Consider the following 17,334-nt stretch of genomic DNA (forward strand, 5'->3'; position numbering starts at 1 on the left):
ATCATTGCTTAAAAATTTGATAAAATCATATCCTTAAAAGCAACATTTTAACACAGGCATCATTAAAAAATTTTAAGGGCCTCTTAAAAGCTTAAATTACTTGATGAGTTTGCATCCCCTTTGCTGTAATAAAATGATGTCATGGCATAGTCCCAAATATGTGTGACTGGCATAGAGGGATTTATCAAAAGAAAATGGGATAGAACTTTAGTTCTTCTGCTATTGAGTTGGAGCTTAGGATGCATCACAAGGGAGTCAGTTTTTTGATTTTTCATCTGGCCCACCTTTCAGAGTCTTTGGAACAACAGTTCAAAAGTTAACTTCCTTGTTATCTGTATTACACACACTCATCATCATCATCATCATCAATCTAGAATCAGAAGCATCTTGGGAAAAAAGTGCTCTGTACCTGCCTTTCACTGAAATCTAAGCTTCCAAACCAGTGGAGCCAAGGCTCATGGCTAAGACAGACATGAAAAAGTTTAACTGAAATGAAATTAAAAATACTTTCAAAAGTTACTTATAGGAACCTACTCTCTGCTGTTGCGGTTGTGTCCACAGGCATCTAAGAAGGGTTTGTGGACCACAGTACTAGGCTCACTGCCCTGGAAATGTTGGAACCCTTCATCAGTTGGCACGATGAGCTGTCTTCCTAATACTCTGCAAGGTAAAAAAAGAAAAAAAAAAAGGAACTTACTAATATTTTTGATTGGAAAAAGGAAAAAATCTTTGCGATGCTTAAAGTCAGATAACACAATATTTTGAAGGCGCATGTATGAAGTGATAAGGAACATACTGGTATGTGAGAAGCACAATGGTGTCAAAGAGAAAGTGTAGGCTTTGAGGGAGCGGGACAGACTGTTCTCGCTACTGACAAAGAGATCTGAGGCAATGTTCTCAGGCTCTCTAAGCCACTGATTTCATCTGTTTGCTGTTTGTACACGAGATATAACCATAGTTACCTGGAGGACTGATGAGTGGTTTAGAGATAACACGTACCAGATTCAGACAGCTAGGGTAACGCTGGGCACACAGGAGCTCTCTATAAATGGTCACTAATATTTACATAATGAATAAAACTATACAAATATATATACCCGGCTTATATTCCTTGCAGTCTTCTTTTTTTTAACTTTTTTTTTAATTTTAGATTTTATTTATTTATTTGAGAGAGAGAGAGAGAGAAAGAGAGCAAGCATGAGCAGAGGGAGCAGCAGAGGGAGAGGGAGAAGCAGACTCCCCGCTGAGCAGGGAGCCCGATGCGGAGCTCGATCCCAGGACCCCGGATCATGACCTGAGCCGAAGGCCGACACTTAACCATTGAGCCACTCAGGCGCCCCTCCTTGCAGTCTTTTCTTTTTCCACCCTCCTCTCCTTCATTTTTATCTTAACTATATAAGACAAGAGGGACAGGAGCAGGTCTGAGGTTCTGGCTTTTCAGTAAGTGCCCCATGCCTAAAAAGTAAGCATCCACAATTAATACCAGGTGGACGTATTATACTCTTCAAGACGAGGGCTTATGGAGGACTGAATAGAAAGATTTAAAGACTACGTAGCCAAGATTTTTTTTTAAGTTACCTAGTTGAGGTAACCAGAAAATCCATCTACATTTGTATGAGGGTTCTAATCTATTCTCCCCAGATACAATATAGAGGAACTTCTGATAACGGAGATGGATTTTTCTCCTAAGTGGATTTGGCCGAATCACCCAAAGAAGAAAAGCTTTCCTTCAGACCTAATCTATATTTTCCATCTTTGATATGAAAAAATAAGTGATCCTGGGGCACCTGAATCAGTTAAAGGTCCAACTCTTGATTTCAGCTCAGATCTTAGATCTCAAGGTCATGAGTTCAAGCCCCACACTGGGCTCCTCACTGGGCGTGGAGTCTACTGAAAAAAGATAAATTAAAAAAACAGTAACAATAAATAAATAATTACATACATACATACATAAAATCCCAGAGGGATTAAAAAAATAAGTGATCCTTCCTACATAAGGAATCTTGGTTAGTTAGGAAGATTCATCTATCCAATCATTCATCAAATAATTACTCTGTTTCTCTCCCAACCCTGACCCCAAGTACTGTCCTCAGCTCTGAAGACTGATGTGTTGTTCACATACTAGTGAATGTGAAGGTAAAGGATCACTTCTACCACTCTTGCATTTGTTACATATGTAATGCCCTTCTGAAAATGAGCTAGGTTTGTTTCTCACAAGTTAAGACGCACTTGGGTATCTGGAATGTGCCAATATTTCCTCAGACACCATTTCAAAAGCTGTGCTTTCTTAGTAAAGACATGTGTTCTGGATACATATTTTGACTGGGCAACTGCTTTCAGTCAAAATATACTAATTGTATTAAACAGGCCAGGAGTGGGTGTTTCCAGAACGCATTTCAGAGAGTTACTATGAACAACTTCCCTACCTCAGATGGAGGGATCTTTTTGCCCACTCACTGCATTCGGCCACTAGATTCTGAGTATGAGGGCTTACTTTCCCTTCAAATAACATTTCCTCCACCTCCCAGAATAACTGCTGGACTTTCTCTGCGTTCGCCTTGTCAAACTCCTAAAACAGAAACGCACATTTAGTTACAAGACTAAAAGTTGTAGAAAGACGGCCTTCACGATCATTAACACTTACAGATTTAAAGTGCCCTTTATATAGGAAGAAATATGACGTGATAACAAGAATGTGGACTTTGCAGTCAGACATACCAGTGGCCCAATTTTTACTCTTCTGAGAAATTACATCCCACTGGGAGACTCAGCTTCTGTAACTGTTAAATAGAGATCATTTCTACCACATGCGTTATGAGACTTATTTGAGATTTTAAGTAGATATAAATATAGGTAAAGGTACACATATTGACAGACATTGATATACTCACATGTACACATACCTATATATCCATATGTATACATGTACATATATGTACACAGACATAAGTCCCTCATATAGTGAGCGTGACACACTTAAGCACAGCTGCAAAATACCAGCTAGTTTTTCTTCTGATGGTATCACTGAAAAGGAAAATGACTTTTATACAAAGGGCCATTTACCTTCTTTTAATGAAGAGCCCTGGCTATATTTTCTTTTAGGGGAATGTGAACCTAACATCTAATCCACAACTCAGAGCAATAAAGTGCACATTCATTTTGACATACCTGATCCAAGATGGTCAAACCGGATTGATTTTCATAGAATGATACTCAGTATTTTTTTTTGTTTTGCATCTTCTCTTAAATTGATAATAAACCAGATTCCCAGACAACAGGGGAATTGAATGCTCTCTTTTAAAATGCAAATCAGGTAAAAACTAAGAATTTTTGCCTCCGGGCAGGCAACCAGGTGGCTGAGGAGAGTAAAAGGGCTTACTTTCAATTTCCTCTCTTTTGGCTTTTGTTGCTTTTTGCAAATATGACCTATCAAAAAAGTTAAAGTTTTTAAATGAAAAGCAATTGTAGGGCCTTAAGTCATTTCAGTTCTATAAATGAAAGTCACAAGACTCTCCACAGAATTATGTAAAAACGTGTACTGAAAGAATCGCAGGATTGGGACGGTATGAAGCGATGGTCCTCAGCCTTCTTCCCACCTGCAGACGCTGGAGTGAGGGTGGGGACTGTTTATCACAGGTGAGCCAGGCCCGCCCTGTTGGAAAAGGCCTGAGTGGTTTGGAGCTGACGCTTTCCAGGGTCCCTCCCACTGCTGTGAGAAGCCCAGCTACTACACAGCCCCCATCCGAGCAAGTGGACCCGCGGGTGCCTTCCAAATGGCAAACTGCTTTCAAGACAGCAAAGGAAACAACACGCACACCAAAAAAGAGCTGGAGTCAGAGCATCCAAGGTAATGTAGTGGACATCCTTGCATAGCCACGTGGGCTTCACAAAATGCTGGGTCCCTGTTCTCAGCGGCACTTGAGGGAATAGAGACAGGCTGGCAGAGTGCCCAACAAAGCCTGAGCTGGAGACTCAGGTCCACACAGCTAAGAATCCCACTCCCGCAGAGAACAAAAATAGGGTTCAAGTTAACAGCTTCTGCTAGGGTGAGAGGTGAAAGTAAAAGATCTGATTTAGAATATTGGGGGGAAACTCCCCTAATCATGGTGATTTTGTACAATTTTTACTTCTCCACATTTTTTCTGGTATTTAAGTTGCTCATTGTCAAAGTCTGTCCTGAATTTCCAGTCTCGGATAGGACAGAAGTGATCATATACAACATACGGAGGGGGAGGGGTTGGGAAGTGGGGGAAAAACCAAAAGTATCAACAGCTATGACTCTGGGTTATGAGATTGAGTGATTTTTATTTTTCCTTATCTTTTCTATATTTTTATATTTTTCCATGATGTGACATGTAAACACGCTCATAGGGATGTATGTGTACGTGTCCAATAGGTAATGCTTTCAAAAGTGGTAAAAAGATGATTTAAAAGTAAGAAAGCAATTCATTACAAATTGTAATCACGGAATTATACAAAAGATGCTGAGACATACGTCATCTCTCCAAGAGTAAATGGAGCTCCTCTCAGTTGATAAGCCAGTGGTAGAACTCCGTGTCCCAGACCGAGACCAAGAGCTGTGGGTCCCTGCGGGCGTGGTGCTGCCACTGGATGTAAATGATGACCCAGGGTCACTGCAGAGACAAACGTAAGCCCATAAAGACCATTTCCTGGGAAGAGATTAAACTGGAACTGGTTTTACTTCTTGGAGCCGATTTTAAAACTGATTTTTTTTTTAAAAGATTTTATTTATTTATTTGACAGAGAGAGAGATAGCAAGAGCGGGAACACAAGCAGGGGGAGTGGGAGAGGGAGAAGCAGGCTTCCCGCCGAGCAGGACCCTGGGATCATGACCTGAGCCGAAGGCAGACGCTTAACCGACTGAGCCACCCAGGCGCCCTTAAAACTGATTTTAAAACATTCATGCAGTGTAACATTTCATTACACTAAAAATGAAACTTTTTTTTTTTTACTCTTAGAAATGCAATCACTGATATCGCTTCCTATATTCATTATGGGCATGTTTTGATTTTGCAATCAGAAGCATTGCAGTGCGTTCATTCTTACCAGGTATATTTATCAATGGCTTTCTGCACATTGCTTGTAAAATGTGTAGGTAAAGGATCTTTGCTTTTCACAGCCAAACTTTGCTTCCCAGATCCTTCTGACAGTCCTCTTCTGAAAAATAAAGTAAAATATGAAAAGTATCTCTAATGTAATAATTTTATTCATGAAAACTTTTAAAATGTCCTTCTGCATATAGTTGCTCCTCTCCTCTCGCCATGCCCCCCGAAACACACATGTGCGCATGCACACACACACACACCACATATCCTCAAGAAACTGAGGCATGAGACCTTACCATTTTTATTTTTCTTAGAACAAGTTTGCCATGAACCTACATGCCCCTTTATGTAAAACGGAAAAAAACAACAACAACTTTTCTGTGACTTGGCCAGACTCGTAAAAGTTGCCCAAAACTCTGGGCAGACACAGCCTCGCTCCGAGGCAAATGCAACATGAGCTGGACTTCAGGTCCCACTTGTCCTTTGACCAGTGTCCAGTGCCCTTGTGATTACAAAAGCAACTAGCCTTCCAGGAGAAAAAAAATCAATGATTCCATATTAATTCTGAAATATATTAAATTCTCTTTAGTCACCAAACACATGAATGAATCAAAAAAATGACTGAAACACACAAACAATAACTCATTTTAATTTGGCACCGTTGTTTGGTTTGTAGCCTGATGTGTAGAGAGTTTTAAAATATTAAAATTAATGGAAAACTAACACAGAAGAAATCTCTAAACTTTAAATAAGATACTAAGCCTGACTGGTGTATGAAAGTTAGTGTTAATCATTAAAATGCCCTTTCAGTGAACCTCTTAAAACATTTACTTCCCTCTTAGTCAAAGTAGCTTCCTAACGTTTAATAGTAAACACCTTGTATTGTTTTACAGAAATAATATTTTCCCATACAAATTACTCATATTTTGTATTAACTGAAGATGTGACAGTGATTTGGAAAAAGAAATCAACTTTCAATATTTCTAACAACGATACCACAGTAACATTCATTAAAAAAAGTTTGCTGTCATCAATTAAACTGGTGCCTAATTTACAACATTTGTATTTCTGAATGTAAATGGAGTTTTTAAAAAAGATTTTATGTATTTATTTGAGAGAGAAAGAATGAGAGAGAGAGAGAGAGAAAGCATGAGAGGGAAGAGGGTCAGAGGGAGAAGGAGACTCCCTGCTGAGCGGGAGCCCGATGGGACTCCTGGCATTCCAGAATCATGACCTGAGCCTAAGACAGTTGCTTAAGCAACTGAGCCACCCAGGCGCCCTGAACGTAAATGGAGTTTTAAAAAATATGAATACAGGGAATAAATTCTGCCCTTAGTTATGTATCTACAGTACTCCACAACAAATGGAATTTGAAAAACAAGTTCATTACTACAGAGGTTAGCAAGAGCCTCTGCCTTCCATACATATGTCTTGTATGAGAAGAACAGAATTGTAAAATTTTTTTCCCTCCTTATTACTCATATGTCTTAAGTACAATCAAGCGGTTCTGAGGATAAAGGTGCTAAGAGAAAAGAATACAGCACAAGCTTTTATGCTAATAAACTGCTTTACCTTTTGCCTTGTTCAGTTGCTTCAAAACCATCAATTATTTATCATTTCCATGTGACTCAATAACTCTTTAAATAAACATAAAAATACGATGAAAAAAGAGACATTCAACTAAAAATTACATCAAAAAGAGCTGCTTTGAGCTTTAAGAAATATATGCTAGCATGTGAGTTAATCTGCTTCTTGCTGAGAGAGAATTTTAAACCTCAGGGTGGTGAATTAAAATAAAATACGTTCTTTCATAATAATCTGTATAAGAGGGGCACCTGGGTGGCTCAGTCGGTTAAACCTTCAGCTCAGGTCATGATCCCGGGATCCGGGGATCGAGTTCAGCATCGGGCTCCCTACTCCGCGGGGAGCCCGCTTCTCCCTCTCCTTCTGCCTACTGCTCTGCCTAGTTGTGTGTGCTCTCTCTCTCACTGTCAAATAAATAAATAAAATCTTAAAAAAAATAAAATAATCTGTATAAGAATAACAAGGGTAGATTAGAATCCTGCTCTGCCCCTGATACTCTAAGCAAGTTGCTTCTCTTCTCCTGGAACCAATACACACATCTGTAAAACAGTGACAATACCGTACACGTTTTCCTACAGTTGTTGTGAGACCTAACTTAAAGTATGTAAAGTGTTTTCATAAATCAGTGCTCGGTCAGTCAGGCTGCTCTTGTTGACTGCTATCGTTATCACGAGGCACTCGATAAAAACACAGCTGTTTCTTTGTACCTCCCGCAGCATTTCGTATTATATATATCTCTTTCCGGCCCTCAGCTTTTTATTGGGATGATTTTGACACTTTATTTATTTATTTTTATCAGCAGCACCTAAAAGAATGCCTGTCACATAGAGATGCTCCATGTTCACTGAAAGAATCAATAGTAAAGATTAAATTAGTGAGCCAAACAAAGAACATGTTTTTACTCTGTAAATTCATGCTTACTACAAGAGGTTACATTGTGACCAGACACAAACATACTCTTCCAGTTCAAGACATTTCTGGAGATTTGTTTATCCTTTATAAAGACAGAAAATTCACAGCTCTTGGAGTAACTCACACCTATCTCCAAAAGTGACTTTTACAACTGAATGGTTGGATGAAATTGTTTCCTGCTTTCGGCTCTTCCTCTGCCTTTTGTGAGACTGGAAAACAAAATTCACTAAGCAGACACATGCCTGTTTGTTTTGTTTCCAATGAACAATCATCTCTTCCTCCAGAAAATTCACCTTTTTTGGGGGGGAGGGGAGAGGAGGGAGTCTTTCCAACCTAAGAAAATGATTTACAGAATGAAAGAACTACTTCCTCTCTTCATATAACACCATAGCCTTTCGCAGATGGCATTACTACTCACTTCAAAGTAGAGCTGATGACAGATCTTCAAGATGCAGGGATGGGGTGGGGGGGTGCAGGGGGAGGAATTACTGTAAAATGGATGCCCTCAACCACCATCTACTTCCATACTATTTCTCTAACTTTTTTCTCCCCTGCTCTTCCTGTCTCACCTACTTCAAAAGTCTCTCTATTTCCGTGGAACTTCTTGAACTTGAGAGTTTATTTGACCACAGAGTTCAGAGGAATTCTGAAGAGGAACTTGAGACTATTAATGCAATGACTACCCAACGTCACCAAGAAGATAGGGATGGAGCTGCTCCCTGGACCCAGGCCATCTGCATGTCTCTCCAGGGACCCCAAATTACTGACATTGTTAACCAAAAACAGAAGCTATACAATTTGCCTTCTGTTTTTTCTTTTTATGTTTTGCTTTGAATCTTTGATTTCTCTCCCCTAACCATTGTACTGTGACTTCATGCATAACATTGAACATTTTTAATTCCCTGTGAACTATCAATTCCTACATAAATGATGCAGTCTAAAAAAGTGTACAGGGTTTATAGGATGTGTCCTATAAATATCTTAAAACTTGAAAGTGGTGGAATGTCTATTAAGCTTTTATTACATTATACATAGACATATAAGTTTTACACTAGTTCCTGTCTATACTGCTTAAATTTTAGAGATGTTAAAAAACTGCTAATGGGTACATTTAAGGCTGTTCATTTGGAAACAGGATATGGGTTTTAGGGCAGACTGAAGTGCACCCACTGAACTATATGGCCCTAATTTGTCGGTGCGTCAAAGTGAAGGCTGAGTCCCAATCTCTAGGAGTCACTCATTTCCAGTGTCAAGGTAATGACTCTAGGATCTATTTTTACTTTTTAAAACTTAACTCTTGATAGCCCACAAACCTCTGCCACTTTGCCTTGTAGACAGTATTAAACAGTGATCGAAGCTTCCAAAATTTCCTATTTCTGCTTAAAAAGGATTGCCTGAAATGAAGACTTGTATTCTGCATGGGTTGAAATGCAGGATGGTTTTCTGGGTGGACTGGCTCTCACGAAGCCCCTCCTCCCATGAAAAACACTCAGCGCCGCCCTGACTTAATACAAGCACATCCTAGAAGCAACTGCTGCTCTCGGGACTGATGGAGAATCTGTCATCTCGGACGCGACGGATGCTTCTCAGTGCAAGTGAGCAACTTCGCTTGGGGAAGCGGGATGATGTCAGCACGAGAGATTTCATGAATCGATGCGGGGAAACAGACCAGATGAATTCCAGCTTTTCAGCCAGGGGAAAAAAAAAATCACACACATGGCACAAAAACATGACACGACAGAAAGTTCATCCGACCTCCCTTGCCAGATCAAGACTTACCCAATCACAATCAGCCCCAGGCCTGGGCTCGCGTCCCCGGGTCTGGGCCCCGCGCCCCGAGGCCTGGGCGCCTCCGGGCGCGGACACCCCGCGCGGGCCCCCTGCAGGCGGCGGGCGGCCGTGCGCCCCCGCGCCCCCGGGGCCTCGGCTCCCCGCCCGCCCAGCCCTGCGCCCCCAGCCCGCTAGCCCTGCACGGGCAGCCGAGTCGCTCCCGGGAAGCTCGAGTCTTGAGCGGCGCGGCCAGGGGCGCTCCGGGCCGGGTCTGCGCGGCCCATAGGCGCGGCTGCTCGCGGGGCGCCCCGACTGCCTTCCCCTCCAGGTCCCACGGCCCCGCACCGGCCAAATTCCGGCGCGGCGGGGCGACGCCTCCCGTCCCTTCGGCGCACGCCCTTCCCTCCTCCTCCCCGGCCGCAGCGCCCTGCGCGGAGGTCGGCCTGGGCCAGGCGGCGGGTCTCCAACGCTCCCCGCCCCACCCGCCACCTCCCTGCCCCGCGTCCGCCTCCCGCGTTCCCAGGAACCTAACCTTGGAAAAGTCCTGCGGTCAGAGGCCGGATTTCATAATCCAGTGACCTGAGCTTTGGCCGCCAGCCATTCGGCCTCGTGGCACCCGCCCTGCCGCCCTCCCTGCGCCTCCAGTGCGCACCTTCTGGCCTTCTCACCCCTCCCCAGGGCCTGCCTGGGCAGGAGGGTCTGTCCGGACAGGTGTTTGCTATCCTTAATTCTCTCTCTTTTTTTTAAAGATTTTATTTATTTATTTGACAGAGAGATAGAGAACACAAGTAGGCAGAGTGGCAGGCAGAGGGAGAGGGAGAAGCAGGCTCTCCGCCGAGCAGGGAGCCAGACGTGGGGCTCGAACCCAAGACCCCAGGATCGTGACCTGAGCCGAAGGCAGCCACTTAACCGACTGAGCCACCCAGGCGCCTCTATCCTTAATTCTTTTAAGTAGACCTTTAACTAACAGGAGAAAGACCGAGAACTACAGAAAGATTTCACCTGTCCACCTCCTCCCATCAAAGGATTCCTAGTTGGGCAGGGGTGCGGCGGGGAGGGTAGGCAGAAGGGAAGTTAAAAAAAAAAAATTGAAGTCTCAGACCTAGTAAATCCAAGATGCTAATTTGATTAACAGATTCTCTAGGTATAATTATGCGCCAAAGATTTGTCTCTCTCCATCTTCAAATAGATGCTTTATCTCATCCAAGCCAGTAACTTTTCTACAAAGCAGCGAGCATACCTGTGTCTACGTTTATTAATATGTGCTTGTCTCCATCTTGGAGTCATACAATTCATTATGCCAGGACCAGTCACTGGACCCTATGTTGTGAGACAGCAAAATGACCAAGCCACCATATTCATAAACTGAAAGAAATAGGAATGATTTAGCTTAAGATACATAAGCAAGGTGTCAAAGTGTGGGCACCACATATGGCGTGCCTGTCCCCACCAAAAGAGTTTTCATAATTACAGTTAATGAAATGGCTGCTGGTACTTTGCAGCCTGTGCTATATATCCATTCTCCTTTGATCTGAGGCCTTCTGAGTCTGAACAGGTACAAAGAAGCCCACCGATTCCTCCTGCTCAGCTTCCTGAATTTACAGAGGTACAGCATGCCTCTTCCATTTATTAGTGAAAAATCTGGTTTATTTATTTTTAATCTGACTTTCAAGGAGCAACCCTGAGAGGACAATAAGAAACCACTACCAACAACGAAACAATCCATTTCTGGAAATACTGGAATCCTCACCACATTTACCACCACAAATAATCAGTTTTGAAGTGGTAGATGGTTATAAATCCTAAAATTAATAAGATTTTAAATCGTGATCCACTACATCAAAAACTAATGATGTACTGTATGGTGATTAACATAACATAATAAAAAAAACCGTGATCCATACATATGTGTATATATGTGGGGAGCGAGTGTGCAGGTGTGTGTCTATCAGGAAAACTGATGGTGTCTGAAGTAAACACATACCCACTAATACTATTGATATGTTAAGGGAGACTTGACAGAGAAACAAAAGAAAGAAGAATATTATGATCCAAATACATGCTGGCTGCTTTATATGTATGTTGTTTTGTTTAAATTTTTTTTAACACCCATGCTAGGTAGATACTATCATCCAATTTTACTGATGAAAATACTGAAGACAGAGACCTTAAGTAAAAATGTTCCAGGTCACTCAACTAGGATGTGGCATGTGTGTGTGTGTGTCCCAGGTATCTACTATTGCACGATAAACTACCCCAAATTTAGTGGATTAAAAGAAGTCATTTTGTTATGCTCACAAACCACAGCAGTCAGGAATTCTGGCAAGACTTGGCTGGGTGATTTGTCTGCTCCACGTGGCATGTGGCTCCGTGGCATTGCTCAACTGGCCTCTGGGCTGGGCTGGAGATTTCAAGAAGGCTTCACCCACATCGTATCTAGCACTTTGGGGTGGAGGGATGGCTGGAAGGCTGGGCACAGCTGGGCCCTTCTCTCAGGTAGTCTCGGGACCTCCCTGGGTAATCTCTCCAGCAGGACAGTCAGAACTCCCACATGGCAACTCAGGGCTCTAAGAAACCAAGGCAGGGGCTGTCCGCTCCATTAAAGGCGGGCTCCGAACGGGCATAGTGTCACTTACATTGTACTCCATTATCAAAACATTCACAGGTTCAAAGCGTTGGAAAATAGAACCCATCTCTCAGTGGGAAGCGTGTCAAAGCACATTTTTACTCTACCATATCCACTTTCTCTCCAGACATTATTTACACTCCCTCCCCCACTTGCACAATACACTCAGGCCACTCAAAATTCCCTAAAATTTGATCATTTCAATCATGTCCAAGTGAGGATGAGGAGGCTCCTCCTTGGGGGCGTTTCCTCTGGATCTGAAGACCTGTGAACTAAAGAGACAAGCCAGAGGCCTCCTGCATGCACACGAACAATGGAGAGACAGAGACTGAAGAACCAGAGCCAGCGCTGGTGTCCCAGGGGAAGGGCAGTGGGAGACACAGCGGTCACTGGTCCACGGCTATTGGAATCCAAGCAGGCTCCTGTTTCCAATTTCCTCATTAGGACCCACTTCTGCTCCCTGGCTTCCTCCGAGCTCTTCGCTCTGCCTTCTGGGCTCTTGCTTCCACCCTCTGAGTTATCCTCATAAGGAAGAAATGGCCCAGGTTTGCAACTGAGTAGGCCCTCAGCCTGCTTCCTCACAGAGTCACTTCTAGTCCAAGCTGGTCATGCTTGTACTCCTCCTCTAATATAATCCCCTCACATAACTTGTGTGCTTTCCTTTGAATTTCTTTAGAGTTCACTCCATTAGCCATAAGCCACTCTGACTTTTCCTTCTGGGACAGGTCATTGGGGCACCTTGGAGGCTGCCATGGGACAAGGCTCTTACACCCCTAAATCTCCCTGAGGTTTTTAGTTGGCCAAACCTTTGGTTTCACCTTTACCGCTGCCCCAGATCTCATCTGTGCATGGAGGTCATTTCTTAATTGTGCTCAGAGAGCCTGTGAGGTTGAAACAGCTTACTTTCCAAACCCAACATGTGCTGGCTCTTATATTTCCTATGAAATCTGCTCAAAAATTGGACAGCTCCTTATTTAGTGCATATCTCTCCTCTCTCAAATTTCAAAACCCAAAGCAACATTGATTTAGAGACAAAAGTCACAGGATCTTCCCACTGGATTGGTCTAGAGCAGTGTGTTCCAGTAGAAAAATAATGTGAGCCACACACATATTTCTAAATTTTCTTGTATCCACATTCATCAAGTTAAAATAAACAGTTGAAATTAATTTTAATAATATTTTTATTTAATCCAATAGATCTAAAATATTATCATTTCAACATGTAATCAATATAAAATTATTGGGATATTTTAAATACTTTTGGGGGGGATACTGTCTTTGAAATCCAGTGTGTATTTTATACTTACAGCCTACCTCAATTAGGACTAGCCACATTTCAAGTGCTCATTCACTACATGCGGTGAGTGGCTTCTGTACTGGACAGTAGCCCAAGAGAATAAATCCCTTGACTTTTATCTTTAATTCGGCTTAAACATTTTAAGACTCCATCATTCTTAGCCAAGCCTGAAATTGTGAAATATTTATATACACAAGATATATATATGTATATGTGTATATATACATACAATACATATATATGAGAATACATATGTATTCTCTTCTAAATACACACATATTCTATGTAGTTGTCATAAACATCATCAATACACAGTTAGAGGCTTAACTGCATTATCAGAACTGAAAGCTACTGATCCTGTCAGTTTATCTTTAAAAACACATTGAAATTTATATAGGCAGAAAAAAATTCATTTAAAAAAAAAGAATTAAAAATATTCTACATTTGAATATGGTTTATAAAAGAAAAACATTTTTCTCAATGTTATTTGTACTTAGTGCATACAATTTTCATTCTTTATTGATTACTTAAACCATAGTTGAGAACTGAAAGTAAATAGCTATTTCCACATTCTTGTTTGAGTGTTTTACATTCTAATGGGGGCTGGGGGCTTGGGATCAATAATCACAGTAATTAAATAGGAGGCCTCAATTCCTAAAATAAGGATATCAGAATCTGCCTCAGCCTACTTTGGAGAATTCATTAGGATGAAATGAAATTGTACATGTGATCACCCTCTGAAAATCTATTAGTAATTTAAAGATATATCAATATATCAGTATCAATAGATAAAGATATATCAATAAAGATATATCAATCAAGCAACATTTAAATTGTCTAAAAATTGACTTGATTTGAGGGAGTCCTGAGCTGGTAATAATTCTCTGAGCATAAGTTGTCAAAAACAAGTCTAATATTATTCTCTTTCTTGTAGAGTTGTATGAATTAGAGATGATTTTTTGGAAAGTGCATGTAGATGCATAAAACATTGTGACTTAAATTATTCCCCCTTTCAGCTCTCCAAACATTGAGTTACTTCCAGTGAGAGTTTAAAAAGAAAACTGAATGGAGAGTTCACTTGTGTTCATTTTATTCTTATGCAGTTGCAATATACAAATGTTGCAAATAGACTTGTATATTTATCCAGTACAGGCAGCCTTGCCTTTGCACAGGTATCATGTAAATGAAAACTGTGCATATCAAAACTGTGTCCTTGCTTTGCAAATATACACATATAGACACACATGTTATTTTCTTTCTCCACCACAGAGCTGTCCCCAGTAGCAATGAGCATACCCAGCACCTAAATCTTGGTTTCTAGTACCATTCTCCAATAGGAGGAACTAGGGTTCCTTGGAGAAAGATGATTCCAGGGCTGGGGCAGGGAAAATATAAAAATGTACCTGAAGCATTCATAGTGCCAGAAAATAAGGAAGTACTCAAAACCCTACAAAAGAGTGGGGGCATGTCAGAGGGACTCGGGAACCAACCTGAAAGACCCCTGAATGGCTAAAGCTAAAACAATTTGAGTAACAAAATAAATAATGTGGTATTGAATTATAGTCCAAAGAGCAAAATAAATATCTATGAGTGCATACTGATATAAAGGAATGAATGAACCAAATAAATAAATGGAGGGAAAGAGGTGAATCTCCTACAGAAGAATTATAAATGAATCATGTAATTGCTCCTTCTTTCAGGAGATGGAGCTTAACACCTCCTACCCTCAACCTTGACTGTGGGCTTGATTCCAAAGAGTAGAGTACACAAAGGGGGCAAGACAGATTTACAGCAGAAACACCTGACAAGCACTCCCTCAGCCAGGGGATCAAGTTCAGCATCATTAGTGATGCGTTACGACGATAGCATGTCCTTACAAAGATAGGAAGATAATGTCGCTTCATCTCTGTGGTCTTCCTCCCAGAAACCCATAATCGCAGCCTAGTCATGATAAAAACGTAAGACAAATTCTAATTGAGAAACATTCTACAAAATACCGTACTCTTCAAATTCTCAAGGTCATCAAAACAAGGAAAGTCTGAGAAACTGTCTCAAACCAGAGAATACTAAGGAGACAGATGATTGAATGTAATATGGTATCCTGGATAGGATCTTGGAACAGAAGAAGGACAATGTAATGGCTCACTTTAAACCAGTGGACTTTGAATAAAGCAGATTATCCTCCATAATGTGGGTGGGCCTCATCCAATCAGTTGAAGCCCTTAAGAGAACAAAGACTGGCTTTTCTTAGGCAAGAAGGAATTCTGCAACCAGACTGCCTTTCGACTCAAACTGTAACTCTTCCCTGGGTCTCCAACCTGCCAACCTATCCTGCAGATTTTAGACTTAGTAAGCCTCCACCATCATGTGAGCCAATTCCTTAAAATAAATCTCTCTCTCTCTCTCAAAACACATCTTTTTATGTAAATCTATAAATATAGATGCAGGTGTAGACATAAAGATGCATCCTATTCTGTTTTTCTGGAGAATCTTGGCTAAATACACTGGTGAAATTGGAATGAAATGCGAATTTTAGTTAATAATAATACATCAATGTTGGTTCATTATTTGTAACAAATGTACCATTATAGTATAAGATATTAATAACAGGGAGCAACCTTTCTGTACATTTAAAACTGTTCTGAAATAAAGTCTATTTAAAAAATGTTTGTGGTAAACTCTTCTACACATTTAAATATATTTTACAAGTTAGTAACTACTTTCCAACAAGACCAATAAAACAATATTATGTTTTATTATTTTAATGTGAACAGTATAATAATCTTATAATGTGTTAGGTAAACTGTGAAGTCCATAGCTTATAGAAAATTATAGAAAAATGTAGAATTTATATGTATATATATATATATACTTTTTTTTTTTTGAGAGAAAGAGAGAGTGGAGGGTGGGGAGGGGCAGAGGGAGGGGGAGAGAGAGAATCTTAGGCAGGCTCCACGCTGGGCAATGTGGAGCTCATTCTTACAACCCTGAGATCATGACCTGAGCTGAAATCAAGAGTTGGACACTTAACAAACTGAGCCACCCAGGCATCCCTAGAATTAATATAATTTAACATAAAAATGAAAAAAATTTACCTAGATAGTAAAATTTATAAGGATGTTATTTTTAAAGAATTATAATAAACTATAATAAGTAATATCTTATATTAAGTAACAACAGAAATTTGCTTTATATGAATTTTTTTCTAAGAACAGCCTATGGGATGCAAAATATAACTACATTATTTGACTCCTTTGGGATTGAAACGTTTGCATGCAATCCTACTAGCGCGCCACTAGATGTCAATCTTTCTCATCTGTTAACACTGAAGAACATGCCCAGGTGGGTTTTAATACCATGTATGTCTTTTTGCAAGATTTAGGATTTAGTGAATTTTCTTTCCAGTGCAGATATGGAATCCTGTTTGCATTAAAAATCACTATTGCAGTGAACAATATCTAGTATACACAGCTGACAGAAAGTATCAAGATACTAACATTGTCTGTGGATGGAGTGCTAACACTTTGGTACACAAATAGGCTCGGGGACCTACGTAACTTACTGCTAAACCTAACAACACCCTGGTGGGTGGCTACTTTTAGGTACAGAAAAGAAAACTGAGGGTGAGCAATGTTAGTAAATTATCGAGGACAAAGAGTTTTATCCAGATCTGTCTAGTCTGAGTTCAAAAGTTTGCCATTTCTAAGATTCGTCTCTGATCTAATTTGCAGATTTCTGCTGAAGCTCCTTCTCTCATAAAGATGGCCTATGGACATCTCGTATGGATATACCAAATATGTTCTATAATAATATTCGATAACATTTCTTGGAGACTAACCACATCCCCGTCCCTGCTTTAAAGCACTTGCTACAAGTTAGTGCATTTAAGTTTCATAATTAATTCTTTGAAGAGGAAATACTTTTAGTACCATTCTGCAGACGGGTAAACTAAAGCACAAAGAAGTCAATGACATCACAAAGCCAACAGTCTAACTTAAGTTATTGAAGATAAAGCTTATTCAACGCCATACTTCAGTCTTTTATGCATGGCATACACCTCACAAGCCCTCTACAAAAGA

At 40.7% G+C, this 17,334-nt stretch overlaps 1 protein-coding gene across 5 annotated transcripts in view; it reads right to left on the reverse strand.

The window, feature by feature from the left end:
- FAM149A (family with sequence similarity 149 member A) overlaps positions 1-17,334 on the reverse strand; it is a 53,969-nt gene that overhangs the window by 16,363 nt on the left and 20,272 nt on the right. For 2 of the 5 annotated variants that reach the window (XM_078069756.1, XM_078069758.1), the window contains exons 2-5: positions 5,068-5,178; positions 4,496-4,634; positions 2,427-2,569; positions 535-660 (exon numbers count right to left, since the gene is read on the reverse strand). In XM_078069756.1, coding sequence (XP_077925882.1) covers positions 535-660; positions 2,427-2,569; positions 4,496-4,634; positions 5,068-5,178 — 519 coding nt within the window. Of the gene's footprint in view, positions 1-534; positions 661-2,426; positions 2,570-2,718; positions 2,817-2,903; positions 3,006-4,495; positions 4,635-5,067; positions 5,179-9,341; positions 9,499-17,334 lie in introns of those variants that run through there. The other 3 variants (XM_036112405.2, XM_078069759.1, XM_036112406.2) reach the window with 3 other exon arrangements.

This window comes from Halichoerus grypus, chromosome 3, assembly GCF_964656455.1.
Source record: "Halichoerus grypus chromosome 3, mHalGry1.hap1.1, whole genome shotgun sequence".
NCBI lineage: Eukaryota > Metazoa > Chordata > Mammalia > Carnivora > Phocidae > Halichoerus > Halichoerus grypus.